This window comes from Clarias gariepinus, chromosome 26, assembly GCF_024256425.1.
Source record: "Clarias gariepinus isolate MV-2021 ecotype Netherlands chromosome 26, CGAR_prim_01v2, whole genome shotgun sequence".
NCBI lineage: Eukaryota > Metazoa > Chordata > Actinopteri > Siluriformes > Clariidae > Clarias > Clarias gariepinus.
The window spans coordinates 20,994,932-21,017,850 of record NC_071125.1 but is presented as its reverse complement, the minus strand read 5'-3'; the positions used below and the strand labels follow the sequence as shown (position 1 = coordinate 21,017,850).

The 22,919-nt window shown below is 38.8% G+C and overlaps 1 protein-coding gene across 1 annotated transcript; it reads left to right on the top strand.

Moving 5' to 3' along the window:
• Window positions 1–1,806: 1,806 nt before the first annotated feature.
• dlec1 (DLEC1 cilia and flagella associated protein) lies at window positions 1,807–22,457 on the top strand. The gene is made up of 38 exons (XM_053487930.1): window positions 1,807–1,896; window positions 2,980–3,120; window positions 3,240–3,396; window positions 3,491–3,601; window positions 3,772–3,962; window positions 4,095–4,282; window positions 7,252–7,339; window positions 7,687–7,774; window positions 8,411–8,584; window positions 8,875–9,011; window positions 10,868–10,960; window positions 11,193–11,283; window positions 11,852–12,014; window positions 12,211–12,403; window positions 12,520–12,581; window positions 12,687–12,846; window positions 12,935–13,028; window positions 13,296–13,426; window positions 13,540–13,698; window positions 15,022–15,152; window positions 15,241–15,394; window positions 15,508–15,618; window positions 15,705–15,832; window positions 15,915–16,112; window positions 17,363–17,430; window positions 17,516–17,667; window positions 17,807–17,922; window positions 18,137–18,207; window positions 18,297–18,520; window positions 18,673–18,816; window positions 19,649–19,771; window positions 19,874–19,968; window positions 20,373–20,463; window positions 20,579–20,758; window positions 20,882–21,043; window positions 21,278–21,431; window positions 21,522–21,642; window positions 21,752–22,457. The coding sequence occupies exons 1-38, from the start codon at window positions 1,813–1,815 to the stop codon at window positions 21,876–21,878; spliced, it is 5,055 nt and encodes a 1,684-aa protein (XP_053343905.1). The 5' UTR covers window positions 1,807–1,812; the 3' UTR covers window positions 21,879–22,457.
• The last annotated feature ends 462 nt before the right edge of the window (window positions 22,458–22,919 follow it).

The window sequence follows — 22,919 nt, the reverse complement described above, 5'->3', positions numbered from 1 at the left end:
AATACTCAATCTCATAGGCCCAGAGGAAGTGATACTGTATGTTTGAAGTAAACCAATATGATTGTTTATATTTCTCTGTATAAAAGATCCTTAACCTCAAATCGTGAAGCTGAAGTCACCCAGGAGAAAAAACATACTAAAAAAGAAAACAAATCAAATCAAGGTGGGGTTAGTGCAGGCTGTAAAAATTCTCGTTTCAGGTTATGCCACCATGTGACTTCATACGTATTTGTATGGTAAGCTTGAGGTAAGACGCAAAACATGCCAAGTTACATTTACCTAAATGTTTAATAATTTACAGGCCCTTTTATTCAATGTGACTTACAAATGAAGCACTTCCAACAATAAATGAAATTCTGCTGCTAGATTGCAAAATTTATAATAGGCTAAGAGTAGTATAAGCAGGACAAATTCCTTTATAGTCATCAACATTCATGCAGTTATTTAATCAGCCGATTATGTGACAGAAGCACAATGCATCCACTGGCCAAGAGCTTGAGTTGTTTCTTTAAGTACAATCTAAAAATAAAAAAAAAAGATTGTTTGAAAGTACTGTACAAATCGACCTTAAATATCATCCTGATGGATTTCTCTTTTAAATGCTGAGACTATTTAAAGTAACGTGTTCAACAAATTCCTAGTCTCGTTTATCCAGTCAGACTTCTCCTGCAAGCTGGCATTGACCTTACATGCTGTTGTTGGTTGTTAGTAACACAGGAGAAAGTGCTTATACAAAAACAGTTGTGCTTAACCTTGACTTATGCTCTAGTGCAGCTTGCTGTACCTGTCTTTAACAAAAACAAAAAAAAAACATTCTGTACCTGTATTACATCTAGCATTTATTATATTGGCAGAGCTGAAGGTTCAGAGCTGTGGTCTATGTGGTGTTTTTCAATGGTGCAAAATTTAGGGTGTAGTCCGGTTTTACCCTATTTTTTTGGAGTATGGCTCTGGTTAAACCTCTAGCCTGAACAGAATAAAGGGCTTAACTGCAAGTAAATAGCAGCACGGTGGATTAGTGGTTAGCACTGTCACCTTGCCCCTCCGGGGTGCGGGTTCGAGACCAGAACGAATAAATGAATGAATAAATTAGTTAATTCCACCATATATCTCTATAACTCCAATTAATTAATTAAAGGTCTGTTTAGGCAAATGGCTATTTATAAGCCATAGTGTACACTATAAAGAATAAACTACTACTGTATACCCCGTGTAGTCTATTGAAAAAGAGAGTTAACACAATCTAACCTCTGTTCCGTAATTTAATCTTAAATCCGTTTTGATTAAATTGAGTTATTTCTTAATCTTTGCTTTAATATGAGGTTGCGCGTGCTACCTATTTAAGCAGACATCACGCGCCCTTTAAGGCTCAGCGTTACTATAGTAACAGCGCGAGTACAAACGCGACGGCTAGATCAAAGCAAATTGAAGCCTTAGCGCGAGGTTCCATTACAATTTCTATATTATTATTATTATTATTATTATTATTATTATTATTATGTTTTATTACTTACATACTTGTCTATATACGCCACCACAAGCGTTTATCGAGGTAACAGTTGTGTTTCTAAATGTTACTGACGTTCCCAAGCCGATAATATACTAGCTAATGTGTGCTACTGTAGAGGCTAATACTTCCGGTTTGTTGCCATGCCAACAGACAACATCGCTACAACGCGACAAATGAAATTGTGCACTTTGCAGACAGTCTGTTTAATAATTCAAATTAGCAAAAAATATCATGCTGTTTTCTGTTAGTGCTGTTAACAAATAATAATAATAATAATAATAATAATAATAATAATAATAATAATGCAGGAGGAAGCAGGTAAAAAATATGAAAATGGCATCGAACCCTCCATGAACCGACCCACACCAGCGTCAGAGAAAACTCAGGTAAGTGTTTAATTTGATATTTTCTGCAAAGAAAGGACAGGTATAAACGAAGATGTATATTAATTTATTTATATTTTGTTATAAATAAATAAATAAATAAATGACATCTTTAGAATGTCTTACCTTGCATTAGTAATAATAAAAATTAATAATAAAAAACAGTTTTATCTGTGACAGCATGGTTTGTTAGTACTGTGTCCTCACACCTCCAGGGTTGAGGGTTAGATTTCCACCTCAGGGTCTGTGTGCATGGGGTTTGCAAGTTCTCCCAGTGGTTGGTGTGTTTCCTCCCACGTTCTAAAAACATGCAGTTTAGACAGGATTGGCAACCTGTTAGGTTGACGCAAAAACACTACAAAATTGACACAATAATGACCTAATGTTATTCAGCGGGTTAGGGCTAGGGGCGTCATTTTACTGTAACATGTAGCCATGTAAAGAAATGTGAACCAGCATACTTACAAACAGACAGCTGAGAAGTTTGCATGCACTGTACTTAAAATCGGACTTTACATATAACTCAGAGTCATGCCACTGTGTAATCACTTAATCAATCAATCAATAAATAAATAAATCAATCTATCTATCTATCTATCTATCTATCTATCTATCTATTCAAACTTTGACATGTATCTGTATATAATAAAGATTTCTGTAATGACAGGATTTTTTTCAGTATGTGAATTCACTGTAAGGTGGGTGTGGCTTATACAATGCTTTGGTAATGAATGAGTGTTTAAACTGCATTCATTATCACAGCATTGTCTAAGCCACACCCACCTCGCAGTGAACTCACATAATCAAAAGGTCTTGTTTCATGAGTTTCTAGTTTGTGTCATTATAGAGATCTTTATGATATACACGTCAATTTTCTTTATACACATTATAAACCACAGTTTTAAAATAAAATTTGTAATGTTTATTCCTTTTCCTTTTCAAGTGTTGGATTTATATTAGACTCATTGACATTGAAAACATTATTAAGTGACATTTGTAGATAGAAGCCAACAGCTAATAGACCTTTTATATTTGTTGCTTTGTATCGGTGTCTTATTAATGATATATATTCGTTCTACCTGACAGGACATTTCCCATGTCCTGGCGAGTATATTCAAAGACCTGTACACAACGGAGGTCATTGGAAAAGACACTGTTGCCAGTCTCACCAAATCAAACAGAAAAGGGGAGGATCATCACTCCAAATACGTGGAGGCACTTCAGCAGGTGACCTTTAAAGATGACTTACATTACCTTCTACCAACAAGAATTAAAGTTTCGCACTTAACTAATATTAATAATTTTCCACATTATTGTTATTTACAATCACGTTGCTTCACGAACAGGTTCATTTAGAGTATGACAGACGGATTCAAGACGCTGAGATGTTGGAGAAGCACATCATTCAGGCCCGGCAGAAGGCCAGTGATAAAGAGGAGCATGTCCAGTCTCAGCTTATGGAGGATGTGGGAGAGGCCTACCATCAGCTTGGCTTACCTCCAGGTACTTTCACAGAAAATATCAGCTCTCGGATTACATTAGCTCTGATGTTTTTCATTTTCTGTATGATAACACACTGTGTCTTGTGTCCTTTTAGTCAAGTCTACCTTTAAGTGGTGTGTGGACAACAGTCTTCTCAAGAGTCACAACCTGATTTGCCCTGAGGACTACATAAGAGAGCAAACGCCACATGCTAAAGCTCCTCCAAGTAATGCAGCATTTACACATATATACGTATAATATCTATTCCCAACTTCTTGGAAAATCTATCTAAATAGATTCTCATGTAATTTAATTCTTGCTTCAAATTTCTTGGAATACAATGTCCCTATGGACATGCAATCATTGGCATAATCGTTGCCTGTACATTATTTCCAGGGAAATCTGCTCATCGGTTTGCCCAGTCAACTGCCTCGTACTCCATGCATGTGTCCACACAGCTCCAGGACGACGGCTACACACTAATCCCTGAGCCTGTTACAGCCCAGAGTCTGCTGGAGGAGTCGGAAGAGACGCTGACTCTGCCCTCCTCACAGGAGACCTTCTCCATCAGAAGCGATTCCTCTCAGGTCCCTCTGATTCGATTTCTTATTATAATACCACTAAAGTCTTTCATGCTCTTTGTTTGTCTGAACTAAACCTGTCTCGCAGTGAGTGCTAGTGTTATAATGTATATTTTTGGTGATTTTGCTCTTTCAAAGGTCCGTCAGGTGCAAGCCAAAAAATTATGCAAGGGGAAGCCTAGCTCAGAAGACGATGCTGCTTGGCAGAAGCTTCAGAAGTGCCAAAACTTTCTGCGCAGCCCTCACTTTCAGCCCTTGAGTCATCGACGAGGGGGAAAATCTCTTATCGTGCAGGTGGAGAAAGGAGAAAAGGGCAAGAAAGAAAGGTGAGGGGTGATTCACAAAGTATTCACTTACACACTCATTCTCTATGTCACTTAATCCGGTATACAGGGTCACGGGGGCTAAAGCCTGTTCCAGGAGACTAAGGGCATGAGGCGTGGTGAACCCTGCACAGGTTGCCAATTTATTGGTGGGCAAACATATACACACACATGCTCATTTAATTTGGGGACGCCAGTTAGACTAATCTGCATGTCTTTGGACTGTGGGAGGAAACCGGAGTACCTGAAGGAAACCCACCAAGCATAAGGAGAACAAGCAAACTCACTGCATGTTCTCCCCATGCTTGGTGGGCTTCCTCAGGGTTGTGTGAGTGTTGACCAAAGGTACAAAATGGGAATAAATACAATGGTCACCATTGGCCCACGGTCGGTAGTTGGACTACAGAAGTTCCTAGATGGATGGATGGAACAAACTATACAAACATGACTGAGAAGAAAAATTAGAATACAGTATGAGCACATATATTTTCTTACACTGGTCATTGACCTACAGTATGCTGTGTTGCACAGATATGTGCTGCTTGAATTTTAAAGTTAAACAATGCTTCAATTTGACTAAATTATAGTTTTTTATTACATCTTACATTATAAGATAACTGTAAATATAATCATATTGTAAATCTGCCAGTGCACTGTCCTTGAAAGTGTTGTAAAAAAAACACCAGGAGCTTGATAAAATTATCAAAGACTTCACACATTTATCACGTTCAATAAAATCCAGGGATTAATCCTAATTTGCTCTGGCAGTATAATCTGTGCTAGGCAGGTAAAATGTCGGATTGTGGATCACATGACTGCAAGAGCTCTATAAACTCATGATCACCAGGGTTCACAACAACAAATCACTAATTATCATTGTTCATAATGACCTATTTCTAATCACTATTGATTATCATGTATATTATGATAAATGTTGCTAAGCATGAGAGCAGTATAACACATGTGGCATTTTCATCCAGCCACCACATATAGAGTTTGTGGGTGAGAGGAGACCGGTTTAGTCCAACTGCTGGATAAATTTGGAGTCTACTGGAGTTTAGTTGTTTATGGCAAACGCCATAACTTTCCATCATATATAGCATTTTAAACAAATGTGTGAATTATTGTGTAGTTATTATTATTATTATTATTGTTATTATTAAGTTTTCATAATGGAAAAAATTGTTAGTGAGCATTTTTCTTTTTTGGCAACAAAAAGAACACTGCATTAAGTGGTCATAAATTGTATGCTTAGTGTTTTCATGGCAAGCTTTGTGTTATTGTATTATTAGTTCATGTACAGTACAATACATTAAACATAATGTCTAGACTTTTAAACAAGCACCTGCTGTTTTTAGTCATTGCAAGGGCCAAAGAATAGCAGTAAAATCACTGAGCAGATTATATACGTGTATGTATAGTATATGTGCATGTCAGCCAACTAATGTATACACACACATGATTATAAAAATATGATAGCTAAGGTAATATAAAAGAAATATTTATTTCAAAATTTAATTTTCATTTTATTTTTATTTTATCATAAGCATTTATTTATCTTAAATCCAATTGTCCCAAAAGAAAAAAAATAAGAAAACAGAATTGCTCTCAACATTCCAATACTTTTGAAGGGGTCTGCATTAACTGCACGTATACACTATAGTTTTATATTTACCTTCTAATCATTTAATATTTTATCGTGGCTAATATTATATATTATCCGCAGGTACTTAGCAGGTCACTGCTGTCTGATACCCCATCATAGAAAACTCTTTATTTCTGTCCATGAATAGAAACCCAGATGTGTAAATATTGATTCAAGCCTCTATAATGCATCGCATAGCATTCAGAACACGCAATCCTATTTCATGCACAACATTATGACCACGTTGCGTAAAAGCTCAGCGCATTTTAGCTATTATTTGTTTAGTTTTTCTAATAGGCATATATAGGGTTCAGAATTGTTTAGTGTCATATCATAGCAATATACCTAGACAATATAATGAACTGAACTTTGGTTTATTCTAAGTATACAAACATGACTCAGGAAAATAAGACAATTGGACACTTCGGCAAATAAGTCGCACAGATACACACGATCATGTGTTCTTATTGTTGTTTTTAGGTGTTCCTATAACAAAAACAAAAACAAAAAACATTATAAAGATAATAATAACTTTCGTTCTACCTGATATATTCAAAACCCCAAATGCACAGTTTAAAATTTGAAGCCTCCCCGTGAACACACACCAGCGAGGCTTCCATATAAGCACAAATACACCTTTTTTTAAAAATCGTCATTGACCTACAGTATGCTGTGTTGCCGGCACAGATCTGTCCATGCTTGAGCTTTGAGGAATTAATGACGTGAAACAACATGTCTACGTTAAGTTAAACCTTTATTTGTCACATATACATTACTGCGCAGTGAAGTTCTTGTTTTGCATATCCCACCATAACTGGGGTCGGAGCGCAGGATCAGCCAGGATACAGGTCCCCCGGGGCAGATAGAGATAAGGGCCTTGCTTTAGGGCCCAACAATAGCAACCTGGTGGAGGTGTAATTTTACATTTTATTTAACAATATATTGCCAACCTTTTTTAAACAAAAAAAAAATACTACTATGTCTAACTCTGTATCCAGTTATACTGTACAGGTAATTTCTGTGGCATGCCAGAGAAACAACTAACCCAGTAATCATATCTGACTATACTGCCTCATATGAGATAAACAGGATAATTTTCCCCTTAAATCAGATGAATGTTTACCCCGCTTTATCCGACGACCTCAGTCCAGCTGCTCCCATACAGTATATCTTATTTTTACTTTATTGACTTAGTCAGCTTTGTGTGTTTTGTTCTTGTGGTCCTGCTTGAAAAACCTGCAGCTGGCTTTGTCTCTGCTGAACATTAAATCCTTTCCTTGTATTGTTCATGGCAATAAAGCAGGGTTTTGATTTCACTCCACTTTAGCTCCAGCCCTGAAGAGCTGGTGCCGGTTTTCATCGCCAACCCGCCCGAAGTCCTGTTCACTGAATACCAAATTGGGGACGTCTATGAGGTACTATGAAGCAGGTTGTGTCACTCTACAAACTCTACAGTGAAACTGGACCACAATTTATTTAAGCAATAAGTGTGTCAAGGTTCATTAGCATTCCACTGATTCCATTGAATGAAGGCCAAAAGTGTCATCTACAGTAATGGCAAAGTAAGTGTTTAAAAATAGTTTGATAGATATGATTTCTATGGAAGCCCCAAACTGGAAGTTAAAGTGCTATGTTTTTACTTTGAATTGATATCCCTTTATCATCACAGGCATGGGGTTACTGATGATAACATGGCCATTACCAGTGAGACAAGCGTTTACTGTTGTTTTGGTTCATTTTTTTTTTAATGTTCTGCACATAGACCACAGTGGAACTGAGGAACATGACCGCCGCCAGCCGCCACGTGCGTGTCATCCCTCCTACCACCCCACACTTTTCTATTGGGTTAGGTAAGAATAAAAAAATAAAAAACAATGTCCTGCCACTTATGTACTGCGTCAAATAAAAGAATAAAAAGCCAAGTAGTTAGCGCTGTTGCCTTGGCTTGCACCTCCAGGGTTCGATTCCCGCCTCAGGTCTGTGTGCATAGAGTTTGCATGTTCTTCTCATGCTTGGTAGGTTTCCTACAGGTTCTCCGGTTTCCTCCTACAGTCCAAAGGCATGCAGATTAGGTTGACTGGCGTTCCCGAATTGCCCACACTGTCTGCCCTGCAGTGGATTGGCACCCTGTTCAGGGTGTACAATTAGTGTTTTAACTTAGAACCAAACTGTGAAAATGTAAACTTATATTATATTATATTATATTATATTATATTATATTATATTATTTTACGGTCATATTCATCCTTGGTTGCACAAGGTTTCAAAACCCTCGACTGATCAGCTGGTTATTTTAAGAAAACAGCGCCATCTATAGCCAAAAAAACTCTTTACAAGTTTTACCTACAGTACTTGCAGTACTGTATAATTATTACAGTCCTGTTTATTTGGCATCGATCATGTTTACCTCAGAATTTGATTCTATTTTTATGAATAAAGCTTATATATTTGTAGAACTTGCGTCTAACAGGAATGTGGTTTCTCAGGCAAGTTCCCTGGTGAAGGAGGCATCGTAGCTCCTGGTATGAGCTGTCAGTACACTGTGCGCTTTGCCCCTGACTCTCTGGCTGATTTTGAGGATTTCCTGGTGGTTGAGTCACTGTCAGTACATCCTCTGATTATACCACTGGAGGCCCACAGACCCCCACCGGTACTCACACGTAGGTCAATCAAAAGAGTTTTAGTTCTTTTTCCAACACAACAGTTCCATTTTCTCTAATGGGTATAAATAGTCACCAAATAGGATTATAATTTATGATTATTATACTGTATAATTATTATGATTTCTATTTGTAACAAAGATAAAAATGAAAAAGTTTTGCATAAAATGACCTAAAAAAAAACCAAGACTTAACTTGTACTGCTAATATTTGATGTAAGACACTGGTTAAGACACTGTACATGTTGTTTGTTTAAGTTAATCCACCCATGTATTTGATTTTTCCACCAGTGCCTGCTGTTCTGGATTTAGGCTACTGCCTGGTCGGAGGGGTGAAAACCATGAAGGTGGTGTGCCATAATGTTGGTTACAGTGCTGGAACTTTCTGCATTATGCCCAAAGGACAGTGGCCTACCTCCAACCTCAGGGTAAAGTAACACTTACATACACCAGAGCCACAGGAATATGGCCTGCATCACTGTGTTACTGAATATTGGCCTACATTACTGTGTTAAAGTCTTGAGCCACCCCTTTCATTAAATTCATTTAAATGATGTAAATTAAATTAAAGAAATGGGAACAAATGTTTTTCTGTGACACGCTGCAAAGTGCCTAAAGATACAATTTGGAAATTTGTTGTTTATGGAACAACCTCAGCAGCAACCTTATTTCCCCTCTCGTCTATTCCATCTACTCAGTATTCAGCATCACTAGTACACCAATCACCAGCATGATCATCTGTCATCATCTGCACCTGTTTCTTACTGGTTCATGCCTTAAGTTAGATGTGTTTTTTAATGCTTGAATGATTTAAAGGTCACCATGTGGCTCAACAACAACAAAAAAACTGCTCAGGTACAGGGACTGGATTGAAAATTATAAACAATAACTTGGCAAAAATGAGAGCAAAAAAGTGTTTCAGAAGAACTATTTCTCAAGACTACATTAGAAATACAAGACATTCTGGCTCTTTGGAAGCAAAGTATAAAACAATGAGGGGAGGGGGCTACTGTACATTACTGTATATTGTGGAATGATTCGAATATAGAGTCTTATGTATAAATATTTGGCTTAACGATGCTTCGAGGACTCTTTAGTCTCATATACAATTTGTGCAGTTTTATGTTTTATAAGGAACCACACACAGTTCTTTGACTTTGACACTTGCTTCTTCCATTTTTCTACTCGGTTTTTCGTTTGAAAATTGGCTGCTTATATAATATGCAGCTTTCTTTTCTGGCATACAAGTATTTTTCAGGAACTTTAAGAATTTTGCATATATAATAATAATAATACATAGGAAAACATACTAATAATAATAATAATACATAGAAAAGTACACTCACCTAAAGGATTATTACAGTAGGAACACCTGTTCAATTTCTCATTAATGCAATTATCTAATCAACCAATCACATGGCAGTTGCTTCAGTGCATTTAGGGGTGTGGTCCTGGTCAAGACAATCTCCTGAACTCCAAACTGAATGTCAGAATGGGAAAGAAAGGTGATTTAAACAATTTTGAGCGTGGCATAAGAACATGGATCCATCATGCCTTGTTACCACTGTGCAGGCTGTTGGTGGTGGTGTAATGGTGTCGGGGATGTTTTTTTGGCACACTTTAGGCCCCTTAGTGCCAATTGGGCATCGTTTCAATGCCACGGGCTACCTGAGCATTGTTTCTGACCATGTCCATCCCTTTATGACCACCATGTACCCATCCTCTGATGGCTTTTTCCTGCAGGATAATGCACCATGTTACAAAGCTCGAATCATTTCTAATTGGTTTCTTGAACATGACAATGAGTTCACTTTACTAAAATGGCCCCCACAGTCACCAGATCTCAACCCAATACAACATCTTTGCGATGTGGTGGAACGGGAGCTTCGTGCCCTGGATGTGCTCTAGCAACTGCAAGATGCTATCCTATCAATATGGGCCAACATTTCTAAAGAATGCTTTCAGCACCTTGTTGAATCAATGCCACGTAGAATTAAGGCAGTTGTGAAGGTGAAAGGGAGCCAAACCCCGTATTAGTATGGTGTTCCTACATAATAATCCTTTAGGTGAGTTTATGTACTAACACAGGGTGCATATACTGTATATAAATGTTATATAGTAATAAAGCTATTTGTGGCTTAGATGTATGATTGCTTGTATTAAAGGTAGTTTAAATTCAACTCAATCCAAAAACCAAGGACAGGCTGCCATGATTCTTTACCCTGCTGATGTGGTTGATGGTCCCCCTTTTTTTTTTTGGTATCTTATACCTAATATTTCTCAGTCTGCAGTGAAAGCGTGCTTTGCAGAAGAGCCTCCGTTTGCAATCAGCCCGTCTCTGTTCAACTTGTTCCCAGGTCAGGCCGAGGTCATACAGGTAAGAGTTTAATTGTCCTAATAAATATTCATTAATGTCCAAAATGAGTCTTAGTCAGTGGACATTTTAGTATATCCTAGTAACCCTTAATGCAAAAATGAATCTTACATTTTGCTGAACAAAGACCGTACACCACTTCTGTTAGATACTGGACACACCTAAACAGACTGAAGCCTTTGCCTTATTTCTATGAGAGATTTTCTCATAGAAATAATTTTGTTTTGCTGGTCAGGTCGTTTTCTTCCCCACGACTGCTGAAACCTTCACCAAGAGCTTTACTATCGTGTGTGACAACTGTCAAGTCAAGGATTTCTCTATACAAGGTAATGAGACAAACTTTTAAGAAAAATGATTTACACCAAAGGTGATTTTACAAACAAGTAATGCAAATTACTGTATGTTGGTAATGAAAATAAAACATTTAAGAAAACCTTTGCTAATAACAAATTCATCCACCTTCAGGTAGCTCATCTATACATACAGTATAATAAAACTGTAGCGTGTGTACATTAAAGATATTTGTAAAAAAAATAAGTTGAGGAGACGTAAGATGGGAAGGAATTTTTGTCTGTCTGTTTGTCTGTTTGTTTGTGCACGCATTACATAAAAACTACCAAACAAATTTTGATGGGGTTTTCACTGGTGTATTTGACTGAGCTAGAGGTAACATATAGACTTTGTTTCATCGCAATCGGCCCACGGGAAGAGAATATATGCTACTTTAAAATTTTAATGGAAAATGCCCTTATTTCATAAAAAATCAACCATGAAAGAAATTCTAAAATTCAACAGATGGCGCTGTACATTTTTTAATACGCTCATGAGTGTGCAATCAAATTTCATGCGAACTAAGACACATCTAGTATTAAATATGAATTGTGTGTATGGCAGGTACAGGTCAGGTGGTCATGCTGGAGCTGGTGGCATTAGAGGGTGGGGAGGACCTGCCTGCACTCGGGGAACTGCGTGACCTGACTGCTGATCATTTTATAAGATTTGACTCGACCAACGTGCAGTCTGTGCTTCGGAAAAAAGTGATGATCAAGAACAATACGTAAGCACATCCATCTTAAATGACCAGATGTTGCACATGGTTGTCCTTATAAAACTATAAAACTACTGTATATACAGTCGTTATTGCTACCTGAGTGCATGATCATCCATTAGGTCATGAATGCTTAGTAACATGGACTTAAAGGCAGTTTTATCAGATTAAGTGTTGGTATATACGTATTTATGATGCATGGCAGGCATTTGGAGCTGCCGTTCCAGTGGCAGATCATGAAACCCAACCTGCAGTATCTGCTGCCTGGAGAGATTCCAGATCCATCATGCGTCCAGCATCACACCGCTACTGACAACGCCTTCAGCATTAATCCACAGACTGGCCTGTTCGCTCCTGCGCAAGAGTCTGTGTTTATCCTTACATTCTGTCCAGAAGAGGTACGCACTCTCACACGCATATACAGTACAGTACAAACACACACACACAAATATATACACAGACACATAAATGTAATTTGTTAGTGTGGTGTATTTTTCTTCCTCTCTTACTGTAGTTGAGGGATTATCACAGTGTGTGTCACTTGGTCATAATGAACGTCCCGAATCTGCAGAATAGGTAACCTGTCATGTCATGGAAAAATCATTTTAATATTAATAAGTTTTCCTAAAAAATTACGGTTACATAAACAGTTTTGATCTTTTTTCCTCCCCTTTGCTCAAGTCATGCTTCTCAGCAGCACCAGGACCCGGTTGGTGACGTGATCGTGATGGAGTTTGAAGTTAAAGGCTGTACTGAGCCGTATAGGATCCTGCTGGAGCCGTACGCCCTCTTAATACCAGGAGAGAGTTACATACACACCACCATCCGCAAGGGCTTTAAGGTAACATGCAGTTAAGAGGCTTGGAATGTATTTGCCAAAGATTTTTTTAAAACTTGTTTTTTTTTTCTTTCTAATGTTTGTGTTGCAGATGTGGAATCAAAGCAAGTCCTCGATTCGTTTTCAATGGGAGCGTATCAATGACCTTCACTGTATTGAAGTTGAGCCCTTGTCAGGGCAAATAGGTAAAATAAAAAATAATTGAGATTAACGAAATAATCTACAATTGACTATTGTAAATTTATGTTTGTTGCAAATGGCTACAAATCCTAATAAAGGAGACATATTTATTAGCTAAGAGTTCAACAGCAATCTAAATAAATATACTTAAATGCTTAAAAGTAGGACTTCAAAGTAGGAATTCACTTTTATTTTTAACCAATAAGAATCAAGAATTCAACTGCTCATTAAAAGCTCATCTCAGATTTCATGCATTATGTGTTTGAATGCAGAAACGAACGAGTGTCTTGATATGGATCTGGTTCTGACTGGAGGCCGACCCGGTTGCCTAACCACCAAACTTCATTGTCACATTCAGCACCACTCAGACCCTATAGTCTTGCCCATAGAGGCCACGTTTAAGGTAAAAACAGGCTGTGTTTCATTCCAAGCACTCCAACACAGTACAGTACATATACAGTATACTGTACATTTAGCAGAATTCATTGTAACAAAACAGACTTCTTTTTGCGACAGGGGCCGGACGTGTCTGTAAACCTGCCCAGTGTGGATCTGGGGATTGTGCAGCTTGGTAAGGAAGTCTGCTCGACTCTCCAGATTAGCAACAGCAGCCCTTTAGAAGCCCAGTGGAGCCTGAAAGAGCTGCCCAATGACCTTGCAGTCAACGTTGCATCTGTAAGTTTACTAAAGTTTTGACTTTTGATTGATTCAGTTCTGTATGATGATTCTTTTGTGTTGCATTTTACATTTACAGCAATTGGCAGACGCCCTAATCCGGAGTGACATTTTTTATTGCATCATACATCTAAGCAGTTAAGGGCTTAAGGCCCCAACAGTGACAACATAGTGATGGTGCTGTTTGAACCTGGGATGTTTTGATCAGTAGGCCAATGCCTTAACCATGGAGCTAACCCTGCCCCCTGTGGCACCTACAAAATTTGGTTTTAAGTTAAATGTGTTTGCATTTGACATGGTGGCTTAGCAGTTAGCACTGACGCTTGCGTCTCTAGGTACCTGGTCTGATTCCTGCCAAGGGTCTGTGTGCATGGAGTTTGCATGTTTGCCTTTAGGCATTGGCCTACTTCCTGTGGGTTTCCTTCAGGTACTCAGGTTTCCTCCTACAGTTCAAAGACATGCAGATTAGGCTACTCAGCGTTCCCAAATTTCCCATAGTGTGAGAATGCTGACTGAAGGTCCTAGCTTGTTTGTAACAATGAGAATAAATACAAGGGTCACCATTGGCCTCCCTAATTGGACTACTATTGGGGGTTAATAGATGGATGGGATGGATCTGATGTGGTGAACTGTTGTAGTTCTTCTGTAACCCAACAGGTGGTGCACTATCCACACATTGGCAATCAGCACAGTATTGTGTCTTGTAGCAAAGAATTATAACAAAATCTGGGGAAAAAAAAAATAATAATAGTATTGCATCAGAATCTTTATAAAATTTTGAACTTAAAAAAATCTCAATATAAATTGAATCAGCACCTGGGTATCAGGTGGTCTCCGGTGATTCCCATCCTCAGTATGTCATTGTTTCGGATGTTTAACCAGGTTAAATGTGCATATCATAACAGTAACATGCTATTTAGCTAAAACAACTGGTGTCTGCATGCATATTATAGTGTATTATTATAAAATAATATGATTAACGTATCACTGTTAGAAGAATCCTCCTTAAAAGAGAAGTCTAGAGCAAAGAAAACAAGTCGTCCATTAACTCCACATTGCATCTGCTGAAACACTACAGCATGTTTGGTCTGTGAGATAGTATTTTTACAGACAGATCTATTGCATGGAGATTTTGAGGGTTAAAACTTTTTGAAACTTGACTATATTATACAGTTTATTTAATATATTATGTTTACATTTTATCACTTTAACACCTCTCAGGCTCTGTTTCATTAACCAAAGGTTGTTCGGGTATCAGCTTTATAAAATGCATTTATATCTTTGTATATCCCTATATGTTATGCTTGTATTTGTGTGTTCTAGGTGATCATAGAGCCCAGTCAGGGTGTTCTGGCTCCTTTATCATCCTGCAGTGTGAGCGTGATTTTCAGAGCCATGTGCTGTCAGAGCTTTGAGTCTGTCCTGCGGCTCGCTGTCCTGAATGGCACCGGATGGTAAGAACAATAAAACAACTTAGACATCTTTGGAAAAGTGACACTATTTGACTCGTGACAACGTGTGTTTGTGGCGTTTTTTTCTCAGTCACCTGCCTGTCCGAGCAGAGGTCCTGTGTCCTCAGGTGTGTTTGCTGAGCACCCAGATGGTGCTGCCTATCCTGTATGTAGGAATTCCACAGACCGGCAAAGCGACACTGTTTAACCAAACACTACTCCCAGCACAGTTCACATGGAATAAGGTAGGAAAGAAGTGCACCAAAAAGGATTTAATTTGGTTCTAAATTACAAGAGATTTATTGCTTTTCTCATTTTCCTATATACACATTTCTGTGTTTTGTCGTCCCCCTGGCAGCTCCAGGGCCATCAGGCTCATCTCTGTTCTGCCAGCTTTACTCCATCGTCTGGCACTCTGTTGCCCAACGCATACCTGGACATCAGTGTGTCCTTCACAACACACACGGATGTTAGTCTGCATAACATGGCATGCATAAAAACATTCACTCATGCAATATTTATAATGCGTCTGGTATATCTGTACTGTATGTACAGGAGGAGCTGAATGACGTAACAGCTGTGTGTGAGGTGGACGGAATGGAGAAACTTCTTGTGCTCAACTTCTGCTGCAAAGCCAAGAGTCTGAGCGTGTCCTACTCTCTGCCTCAGACCAGTACAAACTGGTAAGTCCCAAACATATGCATTAATTTCAGACGTACTGTAATGTGTTATGTCTATAATTTGATCACTGTCCTCTTCCTTTAGTGCTGCGTCAGAGGTTCCTGATGAGCGGCCGGTTGTGCTGGATTTCACGGAGGACAGTCCGATCATGATCGGCAAATCAACGGACAGACAGCTGCTGATAACCAATCGCACCGCAATTTCAACCTCTTTCATCATAGAGGTAGAGGTCTTTAGTGAACACCGGCCCAAAGAAAGAGTCACAGAACCATCTAAACATGGGTATGGCTCGAGGTCTGCATATTGTGTGTTCTGTTAATGCATTCTAAAACGTAACAGCCAGTCATGTTCCAGTATGAAAATGCTGACCACCTCTTCACTTGGGAAGGCCGGGATACATTTGCATATTCATAGAGTCTGTGGAATCAACGTGGCATTACTATATTTAAATACGGTGGAACCTTGAATTACGAGCATAATTCGTTCCGGGAGTGGGCTCGTATTTCAAAAGACTTGTAAACCAAATCGAATTTTCCCATGAGAAATAATGGAAACTCAAATTATTCATTCCATAGCCAAAAAAAAAAAAATACATAAAAATAATTAATACAAAATATGAAGTAAAAATAAAACAAATTAACCTGCACTTTACCTTGAAAATGGATCTTTAACCTCTCTAATGAGACTTTCTTTTGCTTCACACACATGTTTTATAAGAAACAGTACACGTGCGCTGTACACACATGCTAACAAACACAAAATAAAATATGTTTTACACACACATGGTCACAGTGTTAAAGTGAACAGTGTACGCGTGCACGGATGTTGATTATACCAGTGAGAGACAATTCCGCAGCGCAAGAGAGAGAAAAAAATGTTGGCTTAGTTGTGATACATGATACTCGGTACTCGTAAACCAAGACTTGTTAGTTTTTCAAGTCAAAATTCATTAAAAATCTTTGCTTGTCCTGCGGAACACCCGTAAACCATGTTACTCGCAGTCCAAGGTTCCATTGTATTCATTATTAAAAAAAGGACTATTAAAAAGGGATTATTAAACCAAATTCCATTGATTGAAAACAAATGAAGAAATTTAAATTGGATTTTATTTTGTTGTTCTTAATTTTCTGAAAGATTTGAAATGGCACTCAAATATTTTAAAAGAAATGTCCATCTGGGCACTGTCACCTTGCCCTCACCCACCTCCAGGGTCCGAGTTTGAGTCCCCCCTCTGTGTGCATGGAGTTTGCATGTTCTCATGCTTGGTGAGTTTCCTCCTGGTACTCTGGTTTCCTCCCACAGACATGCAGATTAGCCTAATTGCCGTTCCCAAATCGCCCGTAGTGTGTGAGTGTGTATACTGTGCCCTGTGATGGATTGGCACCCTGTCCAGGGTGTACCCCACCTCCTGGCCTAAGTTTCTGGGATAAGCTCCAGGCCACCATGACCCTGTACACAGGATAAAATGGTATATAAATGAGTGAAATGTCCATGTCATTTGTTATTTATTATTTGCTGTTTTATTTTATTAGAAGTCGTCATATGAAGTCGCTGCTTCATATTATGCATTTAGAGAAAATCGAGGAGAAGGAACACAAAGGTATAAACGTTTCTTGCTTGTCATAGATTCAGCCTATGAATACATATAAGATGATATAAGATCTTCTTTTGTGTCTCTGGAACAGATTTTGTACAAGGACTTCTGGCTCACGGTAAAGGTGTCTCGTTCTTGGTCGAGCCAAAAAAAGGAAAGCTTGGGCCTTTTGAAACCGTCGTCATTAACATCACTGCCCATAGCAACATGTGGGGCGATTATGAAGACCACCTCATCTGCAAAGTACATGCAACAAAATATTATATAGCGATTATATAATTGGGATTTTTGGACTCTACAGTGAAATAAATATATTTAATATGTACTATTGTTTTCCAATATACATTAAGGATCTGATAGCGATAATTTCTTCATTAATCAGGTTGGTGATCTTGAGGCAGATCTCATTCCAATGAGGATGTCTGTGAAAGGTTGCCCTTTATACTTCCAGATCATTGGACCACAGCCTGAGAATCAGAACCAAGGCCCGATTATACGGTAAAGAGACACTGAATGTTTCAGATGTTAATCTAAATGCTTGCTTTAGCAATATCACAATTGCGGGAGTGCTGTTGTGATGAATATCAGCACTGCTATGATGCAGAAGCCACATAGGCGTAGCCGTCCTGATATTAAGTACTGTATAACAGCATGCCCTTGTGTGCAATTCCTGACTTTATGCATTCTTTTTAATAAGAGTTGTCCTCCACAGATTTGGGACACATATTTCTGGAGGGGACACAGTGTCACGGTCTCTCCGTCTGAACAACCCAAGCCCATACGGTGAAAGCAAATATGACATTCTCGAGATTATTACCATAGTTTTTCTATCCTTTTATAGCTCATGATTGTCTGATATCTCTCTCTTTCAGACATCCGCGTGGACTGGCTGACGTACAACAAAGAGGCCGAAGACAGGAAGTTAATAGACTTGATTGTGGCATATGGGGAAGCTTTTCCTCTTAAGGACGTTGACGGTAACGAGGTTATCGGAGGTCCAAACTCCCACATGGCTCTTTTGCCAAGGTTGAATCAATGCCAAACTCCCAGCACGGAAGAAAGCAACTCCTCTCTCAGAACCACATCGGAGACGTCAGTGAGTAAATGTTTGAACATGTTTAAAGATGGACGACATGTGAAATGAGTTCTCTCCTCTTTCTTTATAGACAGACATGTAACGTACAGTTTAGGAGTCAATTCGCTGTTGTACTGTTTGTGCACCTTTGTGCTTTAATGTGTTCTTTCCAGGACTTTGATGAAGAACTGAGTGAGGAAGAGGAACAACAGGCGCTGGTGTCTCTGGCATCAGCGAGGAAACTGTTTTCTGTATTTATCCAGCCGCATGAAGGATGTGTTTCAGATTACCCATACTGCATCACTCCACAGCAGATAGTATGTATTTTTATTCCATATATGTCCAGTAATGTTCAATACAATATGATGACCACAATATGATGTCCAGTCTGTGTGTGGAGATGATTCCTCATGCTCCCAGGAATCCTCTTCCACACTCTTGAGTCCTGCAATATGGACGCGCCATCGGGGAAGAAAAACTCAATAGATGTGATAACCTGGTCATTCAGTACATTCAGGTGGTCAGCTGACTTCATTTTATCGCCATATAATGGCACATACATGCCACATTTTTTTCAGAAAGTGGACAGTTCAGCATCGTCCTTTTAGGTTTTGATAATGTGTTAAATAGATCTCATCCCAGTTTAAGTTGTTTCAAATCTCGTTAGTTGTTTTATTTGCTTGATGGAGCCCAATAATTTGCCCCCTCTGAAATGGTGACAGGTGGCACAGTGGCTTAGTGGTTAGCACTGTTGCACCTCCAGGGTTTGGGTTCGATTCCCATCTTGGTTCTGTGCTCATGGACTGTTTATGTAGACATTGCTTGTTGGGTTTCCTCTGGGTGCTCCGGTGTCCTCCCACAGTCCAAAGATATGCAAATTATCCTAACTGGCATTTCCAAATGAGTGTGTGTGCGCTCTGCAATGAATTGGCACCCTGTTCAGGGTGTACCCCACCCTGTGCCCTAAGTTTCCTGGAATAGGTTCCAGACCCCCCTCCTGAATAAAGAATTAAGCGGTTTAGACAGTGAGTGAGTGAGTAAGTGAAATGGTGACTTTTTGCCAGGCAGTGTACTGTATATTACTATATAATAAAAAAAGGAACAAAAAGATAAACTCTCTAACCAAGCCAATGTTTGGTGTTGTTTCAGATTGTCCCTGCAGGGGGCAGTAGCACCATCCATGTGTCTTTTACCCCTCTCACACTATCGGATCCAGCTGGCAGCCACGCGTGTGTAGGTTACGCTCTGGGCTTCATGTCACTGGACTCAAAGGTACACTTCCTTTCAGTTCATTCAATGTGGAAGTGGGCAGAGAAAAAGTGAGGTCCTCAGGACAGAGGTCCTGATGTTGTTGTTGTTGTTGTTGTTGTCTAGATGGAGCCGAGTATTGTGGGTAAAGTTGCCAGAGCTCAGGGTTATGAGCTGGAACCTCTGAGACTGGACATGTTGGCGTTTATTAAACCAGCCATGTGAGTCTCTCTCTCTCTCACACACACACACACACACACACACACACAACATACAATAATGGAGTTTATAAGAAGTAAAAAGCAGGATGATAAAAGAAAGATAGAAATTTAGAAACTATGGAGTTACAGTTACAAAGAAAGAAGGGAAGTGTGCATAAAGAAAAGCATTAAAAAAAAGAAAGGGCATTGGGAAGAATAGAGAGAAAATGAGAAAGAAAAAAATGTGGGAAAAAAGGAGAAAACAGAGAGAAAGAGAGAGAATTGATTGTATGTAAATGATGATAGGATACATTAAGTGTAAAAGTAAACACACCCTAAGCATCTAGCAGATTTAAAAAGCTTTTCACACTATTTGAGTGTGTGTGTGTGTGTGTGTGTGTGTGTGTGTGTGTGTGTGTGTGCAGATTGACGGTCCAGATGGAGGAAGTGGATGAAGATGTTCTGCAGTTCAGCGCTACTGCGAGTGATTTACTTGATGGTCACAATCTCAAAAAGGTTCTTTAAATCAAACTCTATTTCACACATCAGAATCTTTCTAGTTCCTCTTTAAGCTCCTCTTTGAGTTCTTCGTTAAGTTCCTCTCTCTGATCAAAGGCTTTGTTTATTACAGGAGTGTGTGACAGTGCGCACGCTGCAGCTCATCAACAGCACTGACGTTCCTTTGAGTTTCACACTCGCTACACAGTGGCCGTTTTCTGTCCTGCAGCGCACACACACACACCGGGCCAAGCTTGCGGGTCAGGTTGAGAGACAGCACACACTGTTGCTGCCACCTAAACACAACATGCAGGTCTGCAGCCACACACACACACACACACACTGGTGACATGACTTTATTAAGCTAGGTTAGGGTTAGGGTTTAGAAATCAACAATAACAGAGTAGTTATGTGTCTGTTTTGGTGTTTTTTTCAGGTGAAGGTGGCTTTTCACCTTGCAGCGTCTCTCCTGTTCTATCAGAGCCAGCTGTCTCCAGAAGCCCCGCCCACTGTGACGCTGCTGTGTGCTCAGATGGAAGAGAGGAGGCTGAGATTTCAGGAGAATCTCACTATTCAGTACAGCAACAGCTCTCTACAGGTATCACACACTTTCTTACTTACGGCTGAACCGTAAGTCCGATTTTTTTTTGGCTTGAAATTTATAATATGAAAACAGTTACAACCAGATGTTTCTATTAATCACCATCTGACCAATCAGAGTTGAGAACTTAAAGTGTACTGTATATTATTATATAATAAAAAAAAAGAAACAAAAAGATACAACCCATGTTAAAGTCCATGTTGTGTATTAATCCTGTTGTATTTATTACAGAGTGTAGGTTTGTGTGCTCACGTGGCACTACCCATGCTGCACCTCTCCTCCAACAGTGTCGACTTTGGCACCTGTTACGTGGGACAGACCAGAGTTAAAGAAGTGTTCCTGTCCAATCATGGCGGCTCTAGCAGTTTTTGGACCGTATTGCTAGGTATCGCTCCAGGTGTTTATATGAACTTCATGTCGACTTTATTGCACACACACACACACTTGTTTTATTTTATTGTTGTTGTTGTTGTAGGTGGAGGTGCTAAAGAAGAGAATAAAGTCTTCAAAGTCGCTCCAGTGCATGGTGTCTTAAAGGCACCGGAGTTTCCCGTCTCCTCCTCTAGACAATCGCTGGAGATCAGCTTCACACCCAGGTACAGTACTACAAACACCAAACGCAGAATTTGAGGGATATTTTCTTTCTTTTACATTTCAATTGCAGCGACGTAAAGACTTGCTTTTTTAAAATCTGTTTCCTTCAAGCGATCAACAGTCATTCCAGACCACAGTCACTGTGCAAGGAATTCTGGGAGAGCCCTGTCTTACTCTGCAGATACAAGGAAGAGGATCACTGGATGAGAAATACATTTCCCCAACACATGACATTTAAGGGACAGACAGGTTTATCATTAGGGCCCAAGCGTTATAAGCACATCAGCACGATGACGACATTATTATGATGTCATCACCATCGCCATCACTCCATGAGTACATGTGCTAGTTCACACGAATCAACCTGTAATTTTTTTTATACTTTTCCAAAACTTTATTTTGTTTCTAGTGTACTTGATTAGAAATCTAGCATTAACTTTTTCGTTTTATCTTTGCTGAAGAAAAAAGACTATATGAAACATACAAATATAAAAACATTTAAGTAAGACGTGTAGTATATTTGTCTAGGTCTTCAATCTGACAGAGGATTTATCTTTTTCACAGCTTAGGCTAAAACTGACAATGAAGGTGTAAATATACACAAATCAAATGCAAAACCATAACCCTGCCCATAACCATAACCTTTGTAATTTGTATACAATTTAAATAGAAATCACAACAAGAAACTAATTAGGAGCAGTTGTATATAAATGACTTGTTACATGAGTGAGTTTATTCCCATTTGTTACTTGTAAGAAATGTTATTTGAAGTTATTACAAACAACATTTTTTTCCTTGATTCCTCTAAATAAAGTTGCAAAAAAAAAAAAAATCTTTCTACAAGATATTTCCGCCATTAAACTTTAATTTGAACAAAATGTCAAATAAGAAATGCTAAATTTAGTAGTGGAAGGTAACTAAGTATAATTATTTAATCATCTCATGTATCTGTACTGTACTAATAAAACTATTAGTTTTGTTGGTATTACTAATAATAACTAGTTAAAACTAGTAGTTTTATTAGTTATTACATTTACTCTACTACATGCTACAGCAAATAGCAATTTTTCAGCATGCCGTTGTGTTATATAACCACACCTGTTGAGTATTATATGTAATTGTGTGATTTGCCTTCCCTCCATGAAATGCTTAATAATGTAGCAGGTGTTCGAGATCCTAAGTGGTGATGGTTGCAGACAGTAACAAAACAGAATGTCACAGTCAGGTAGTATAGCGGGGGAGAGAGAGACAGACACACAGACAGAGAAAGATTTTTTTA

Excerpts from the sequence above, each read along its gene's own strand:
- dlec1 (XM_053487930.1), top strand. The coding sequence starts at position 1,813 with ATGCAGGAGGAAGCAGGTAAAAAATATGAAAATGGCATCGAACCCTCC. Across the intron at positions 7,340-7,686 it reads AAATTGGGGACGTCTATGAG|ACCACAGTGGAACTGAGGAA; the intron begins GTACTATGAAGC and ends TTCTGCACATAG. Across the intron at positions 15,395-15,507 it reads CACAGTTCACATGGAATAAG|CTCCAGGGCCATCAGGCTCA; the intron begins GTAGGAAAGAAG and ends TCCCCCTGGCAG.